General features: G+C 37.4%; 1 protein-coding gene across 2 annotated transcripts; it reads right to left on the minus strand.

The window, feature by feature from the left end:
• Positions 1-1579: 1579 nt before the first annotated feature.
• LOC104235633 (uncharacterized) lies at positions 1580-6877 on the minus strand. 2 transcript variants are annotated; one of them, XM_009789440.2, is made up of 8 exons: positions 6589-6877; positions 4795-6060; positions 4616-4706; positions 4335-4492; positions 4195-4246; positions 3534-3613; positions 3344-3437; positions 1580-3087 (listed from the first exon to the last, which is right to left on the minus strand). In XM_009789440.2, exons 2-8 carry the CDS (start codon positions 5962-5964, stop codon positions 2549-2551), a joined length of 2184 nt encoding a protein of 727 aa, XP_009787742.1. In that variant the 5' UTR covers positions 5965-6060; positions 6589-6877; the 3' UTR covers positions 1580-2548. The 2 variants fall into 2 exon arrangements, with proteins under 2 accessions (XP_009787742.1, XP_009787741.1); XM_009789439.2 differs by having other exon boundaries at positions 4616-4709.
• Between the last annotated feature and the right edge of the window lie 382 nt (positions 6878-7259).

Below are 7259 nucleotides of genomic sequence, written 5' to 3' on the forward strand. Positions count from 1 at the left end.
TGTAGTCAACCCAATGTTTAGCTGTCCTAGAAAACCATAAAGATTCGGAGGAACAAATATTCATTTTTTCAAGCCAATGCCATACAATCTTCTCTTATTTTTCTATTTAGAGATTTTCCTTTCCTCGCTAATTCTGGGCAACAATTCTTGAGTTTGTAACTCAAAATTATGAGAATATCATTATAGTCTATAGAAAGGAAAAGAAAATAAATAGAAAAAGCAACGGATTAAAATTACCACCTCTACTTTTTCAAATTGAATGATATTGTATTCATTGAACATTGTGCATGAAACATTCGGACGCTGCACTGTTAGAAATTTTCCCTTTGTCATTATGGAAGTTTCATGTTCATCAGTATAGGAACTAACACTGTGATAACCTAGAATAATAAATAAATTAAAAATCACCAATTATCTAAGCTAGTTGAAGGAAAGAATAGATTACAAGCTTACCTGTAGTAGAAAATACATCGTTTCTACACTAAATTAAAGCATGAACCACAGATGTTTCATGTATGTACAAGTTTAGAACCATAAACACTTTGTTATGCATCTTTATAGAGTGTAATAAAGAATGCCAAAAGGCTGCAACGCCAAAATATTATAAGCATTGAAGATGAAAAAAAAAACAATCAAAGCTGAATAATTAAGAAAATTAAACTTAAAAAACTGACAAGCTACAATAACTACGGGTGTAAACATAATGTTCAAAACCTCTATTGTTAAGTCTATAAAGAATAAAGAATTCAAGAAAGATTAAAAAAAGGAGATAAGTTTCTATGATAATAATGAGAAACGTCTTCCATGATAATGATGAGATACGTTTCTCGAAAGTAAATGAAGGAGAAATAGAATACTCTCAACCCTAATTGGATCCATATAATTGAGTGTATGAAGCATTAAAGTACTATTCATTCCTTTCTAATTCACCCGATTCACCTCTAATGTAATAAATAACAATTATTTAATGAAAAGTTTTTTTTTCTTTGGGGACAAAATTAATCACTTAATGGGAGATAATTTTACTTATAGATAGAGGGTAAATTGGTCGTTTACCTTTTAAAGGATATTTTAGTAAATATCTTCACACTAAAGAGCGGGATATAGATAGATTAGACCATTCAAAATGTAGTATCACCGCCACTATGTTTAAAAGGGCCATTTGCTACTTCTGTGGAGTTGGATTTACCTGGTCAAAGATGTAATATATACATAAATAAATTTCCCTTTGGAAGCCTCGAAGCTATGGCATTCTTCCTGTTACTCTTACCACACAAGGTCAGAATTCAGCCAAGTGCTTTACCAATGATTCTCACCAACTTAACTAACTCTAACTAGTGCTTTAGGAATTCATGGACTCAATCCTCGCAAGTTGGCTAAAAGAATTTTGTAGACTATTTCTGGAATATGCGTTCAATTATTTGTCCCATGATACAAGCTAGTTGGCGAGAATCTCAATTATTAATTACTACATGATACACGATAGCCTGTTCATATTCACCAAAGTACTAGCGAAAAAATAAGCAATAAGCAGGTTTCGGTTTCAGGAACTTCAACGAGAATACTTGGATACCAAAAATTGATGAACCTCAACACAAGGTTCAGTTGGTGTTATTTTGATTTCTGACTTTGAAGGAGAGCGCTTAGCTCACTGCATATACACTAACTAACTACTTTGTACATAACTAACAACAAAGTGACTGTGTGTCGATTTCATATGTGTTGAATCATCGACTGTGACACTACTAAATCTATTTTAAAGATATAAATTGGAAATGCCACCTATATGTTAGTGTAACCCCAATGTCCTTGGCATACACCTCTAATTCCCACTTTACCAGAAAAAGAAGAGCCTGCTATTCCAAATAGAGATAGATAGAGCACACTTGCCTGAAAGCATTATCACATTAGTAGTAGCTCGGATTCAGGTACAATTACGCAGCTAAAAACCAATGCTCCAACAAGCTGCCCACCCTAGCCTTCTCACAGCTGTGATGTGGTTAATCCCGTCTTCAATGAACCAGATGGCGGACAATAGCTCAATCATTCTGACCAGCCAACTTACCATAAAAATGAAGTTCTCCTCAATTCCTCAAAGAGAATTTCACCCACCACACATTTTCCCAGTCTCATGCAGAGAACAAAAAGAAAGAGGCCCCTCTACAAGGTCCCTCAGCAATACAGGATATATTTATATAAATATTACCTCTAGTTGTGCAGGTAAAACTCCTTCCATTTGCCGCATATATGCCATCTCCAGTAAGTTAGAATTAAAAGATATCTCCAGAACCAAGCCAGAGGATATTTACCAATTAGTGGCAGGAGCACGGCACACAACCACCTATTTGGACATGCTATTAAATACCTAGAGGGGCCAGTCAAACATCATTTTTCATTGCGTAAGAAATTGCAACATGAACTGTTGAATCCTTCCCTGCAAGCCCTAGGGAAAAAATTGTTATGTTCTCAAGTAGGCCAGCCACAATGTAAATTCTCCCAAAAGAGGAGATACCTTCCAGTTCCAGAAACCCCTTTACATCACTATTTGTCAAAGTGGCAGAGGCAATCCATAATTATGGAATGACCTTATTCGCCCACCGTAGCCGGCAGTAACAATAACTAAACCCCAAGCATGAGAATTGGATGAACTCTGGCAAGAACTTTTTAGAAGCTTGTATTCAGATCTGCACATCCGAGAAGACACAGACCGAGGACTTGACACGGGAAGCTTCTCTTCAGGCCAGGTTGCTGATCCCTTAGGAATTGCCTCAAGGAACATTTCACGGCCCAAGGAAAGATAAGGAGAGGCCATAAAGGGTAATAGGCTATTTGGAGTTTGACTTAGTCCTCCTCCAGAGTGCCATCCATTATCTGGATTTACAGTTTTCAAGCCGGACCAAGGTATTGCAATGGAGACATCACTGGAGAAGAACTCAGATGACTTCACCACTTTAGGTTGCGAAACATAATCATCTTTGCGAATGTCACAGTTCCATACGTAGACATTAGAATCTTCAGATGCAGAGATAATATGCTTCCCATCTGAGGTGAAACTGGCAGAGAGATGGTTTCCTGCATTCCGCTGGCCTAGAGAGCAGAGCAGCAGTAAATTAGAAAACAGTAAAGGATAAGGAGCTACAAATAGCTAAAACTAGAAACTACAATGGAGAGATCACAACAAGTACCCAAGTCAAAAACAAAATAAGTATACTCTATGTCCCACGATCATACAAAATCACATATCAATTTTCATTGCCGTTATAGAGCAAGCACAAGGTCCTCAAATGACAGGGCAAACAGAAATCAAATGGGTTGCTATCTGAAATAAGAAAAAGGAACAAACCTTTGTACTTGCCGATCACATTGATGCCATCTAGGATTCTGACATGAGAGTCAGCAGAAGTAACCATTACTTTAAATGGGTCTTGCGGCAGATACTGCAAAGAAACATTACATTGGCATCTCATTACAAGGTAAATCAGAAAATTAATATGATCAGAACTACAGACTGTGGTTTGGTGATATATTGTTACCTGAAAGCCAGTAATCCTTTTGCAAATTGACTTCTTTTTATTGGCCAAGCACATCTGCTCCTCTAAGTGGATCTCGTGACCTGTCACAGTACAGCTTTGTCTCAACTCATTGCACATCTTAGCAGTAAAAGCATGGACCAGAATACTGAGTCGTAATATTCCTAGACATTCCTTGTAATCTTGCAATCACATTTGACATACTCCAGAAATAAGCACATCACTAAGATATAATAATCATGATAGCTACAAATAGTAATACTACTCAGGTAATTGTGCTCTCATGAAGATATGCCTTTTCTTTACATTTATTATATGATTTATGAAGAATTACTAATAAAAGATGGCTTAAGTAAGACCCACCAGCAAAAAGCTGGAACATGTCCAGGAAGTCAATACACCAAGAAGTGCTGATGGTAAGCGCAACCGCTGTCACCGCACAGGAAAAGAGACGAGAAACAGAAAAAGAGAATAAGCAATTCCCAATAACTAGCAAAACGTTATCATTTCCTAAAACCAAATGAAGGCCAATCAACTGCCACATTCCATCTAAACAAGAGCAACAACTTGACACGTAGTATTGTGCTATGCCATAAATTAAAAATCTGACTCTGCGAGATACACAACAACTAACAAATACCACAAAGATAAGAGAGACCATTACCTTCTACATTGAAAAAACGGCAAGTGCCTGCCATAGAGCCAATAATCCCACCCTATGCGAAGCAGATAATTTGTTCAATAAGTTGCTCAAAGTTCTGATCTTTACTTAAGTGCAATGACTAAAAAGGGAAAATTGTAAACCTTTCCATCAGGACGATAGGAAACAGCAGTCACTATGTCCCTGATATCAGTCCAATCCAATACTTGACAGCTGTTAACGGCCCAAATTCGAACTTTCCCGTCTATTGATCCACTGATGAAGCATTCATCATTCACGGGGTTAAACTGTATGCAAGTCACTGCAAAACCAAAGAGAATAATGCCGCATGAAACTCAAACACTACAGACATGTAATAGAACGGCTTATCACGATTAACACACGCTGAGTCACAAAAGTATACTAGAGTGGAGTCGGCTCATACCGTAATTACTATGTGAAAAAACTCTGAGGCACAGATCATGTCCAACTTGCCACAGACGAACAGTTTTGTCAGTTGATGATGATAGCAAACACTGCTGAAACAATACATAAAATAAGAAATGAGATTACTTTCAGAATCATTCAGAAAATTGTTAATCAAAGACATTCTAAGAAGCTTACATTATTCTTTGACCATGAAAGATCCAATATCTCCCCAGTATGCCCTTGGAACACATGCAGTGGTTTTTCCAGAATTCGGAAGACTTTTGGGGGGAAAATGACACAGGCCGAGTCTGTTGTTTTCTTAAGGCCCTTCAACTTATAACTTCTGTCTTTCTCTGTCGCCAGAGAAGCCAGTTGAGAAAGATGATTCACTGTGAAATACATACATGAAGGATCTAACTCCGGAATATCAATTTCATTGGATCTCTCATCTTCAACCACTTTCCACACCCGCACAATCTTATCTTCACCAGCACTAGCTAGGTACTGCCCATCAAAACTGAATTTCATAGTTAAAATTGAACCCTCGTGAGCCTGGATATCCTGCCCCATGAAAAGGGCAGAGAGTTCCTTTAGCTGCTTCCTACAATGGCGAACCTTAACCCTCTGAGCTCTAGGCCTCTGAACAGGGTCGGAACTGTTGTCCGTCGAATCACAACATCTCCCTTCGCCATTTGCGACGCATGTAAATGACCGTAGCCTACTTAATAACCGACTCTTAACTCCATTCAGTTTCCTCGGAGAGTCTCCATTTTTATGAAGTTCTCCGTGTCCATGTTTCCCAATCACGCGGGACATACATGGAGAGTTCTCAGGCTCGCGAGACATTAGCAGTCGTTCCAATCTGACAGCTCTGTTATTACTTTGCTGGTCATTCTCTGCCCCAACATGCACACTGCATCCTACTCCACTATTAACATTCCCACTTCTACATAAGTAGTTCCCATTTGAACCCAAATTTTTAGATGAACCCAAAGCTTCCCCACACAATCCAGACTGGTAAGATGATAATTCGTCCTTAAAAACTGAAGTCCGTAAAACGGCTCCACTGCTCTCCATTATTCTTTCAATCTCTCCACTACAGAAATCAAATTCGGAGCTTCCGCATAAATCTACTGGATCTTCTCCAGACATTCCATCTACACTTAAGCCCATCCGACTAAGGAATTTCCTACGCCGCTCTCCAACACTTCTGGGAGTTCTAACCCACATATCGTACTGGTAGCTGGCATCATTGTCAATAGATTTGGGAATCCGGGTGCAGATATCAGATACCTGGGAAATGGTATCTGGGGCATCGAAAAATTGACATTCTCCTTCTTCATCATCATCAATGAAACTACCCATTGATACCTTGAGTTCACCCCATGAAACCCCACATCAAGAAATCATCTTTTTATGCCCTAGGCAATGTGTTATAAATTATTCCATCCTTCATAATACCTAAATAAATAAATAACACAAATTGCATTAAGTTAAACAAACACAAAACACGACTACCAAGATGAGTTAATATGGATTAAAATAATAGCCATCACTTTACCAACAAGAAAAACAATTATACTATCTCTAACATTACAAAAAAACAATAGATCCAGCATGGATCCCAATCCACTCCCATTGAACCTGGTCTCCCCCACATCATATAACTTCTCATACTTCAATTTCAATTAAGGGTAACCACCCCCACCCCCCAAATTAACCCCCACCACACCCCTCTATTCTAATACTATTATACCTCTGCATAGAAATATGAACCCTACGCAAAATCAATTTTGCACCGAAAATTGAAAAACACACCATCAGGATGACGACTGTGAATACGTTAGACATCAACTCATTATCACATTCAAAGGATAATCACAAACAACCAAGAAATAAAAATTCAAAATTTACGATCATTTAACATGAAAATGTATAAATCACAAACAAAAAATGTAAAATTGAAGGGCAAAAGAAGATTGTGCTCACATGGGTCCGGCTTGTTTCAATGAAATTGAATGGATGGGAAATGAAATGTAACAGAGACAACACTCTCTCCCTCTCTTTCTTTCCCTCTGAGCCAAAAATATAAAGGACGGACCATTAAATTAAAAACTGAGATAGAAGGTGTAATTAATGAAAGAAGAAGGACCTAAACTTGGAAATATTTTTATCATGAAAGAAAAAGGAAATAATTGAGAAGAAAAAAAATAAAAAGGGAAATTGTCTTGATGTTCGTGATTACGGATGGCCCGAGAAACGAGATTTCGAGACTAGTAAGTAATAGGCTTCTGGTCCTCTTCTGTGTGTGTGTTGTGTGGTCTCTTTGGTACAAAAGTACTTTTATTATTCACTTTTTTCTATTGTGCGCCACCCTATTTTCGCCCACAACTGTCTCATTACAGAACTCCCCCCTCCTGTTTTTCTTTTATTATTATTATTATTATTATTATTATTATTATTTTCAGCTTTTTTTCTGAACGGAGTTAGATCTTTTCTCCTTTTTCTTAGCCAACGTTTAGCCGTGTATTTTCAAATTTGTTTTGAAAAATTTGATTTAGATAAAGTTTGGTTTGAAGATAAAAATATATTTGGACATACGTTTTCAAAACATAATTCCCAATTTTATTTTGAAAAAACATATATATAATTCCCAAGTT

Source organism: Nicotiana sylvestris, chromosome 3 (genome assembly GCF_000393655.2).
Source record: "Nicotiana sylvestris chromosome 3, ASM39365v2, whole genome shotgun sequence".
NCBI classification, from domain to species: domain Eukaryota; kingdom Viridiplantae; phylum Streptophyta; class Magnoliopsida; order Solanales; family Solanaceae; genus Nicotiana; species Nicotiana sylvestris.

Bases quoted from the DNA above. Each gene is read 5' to 3' on its own strand.
- LOC104235633 (XM_009789439.2), bottom strand. From the start codon at position 5,964: ATGGGTAGTTTCATTGATGATGATGAAGAAGGAGAATGTCAATTTTTC. The intron at 3,614-4,194 runs GTAATGGTCTCT...GTACTGTGACAG, and splicing joins CCGTTTTTTCAATGTAGAAG to GTCACGAGATCCACTTAGAG. The intron at 3,438-3,533 runs GTAACAATATAT...GTTTCTTTGCAG, and splicing joins AAAGGATTACTGGCTTTCAG to TATCTGCCGCAAGACCCATT.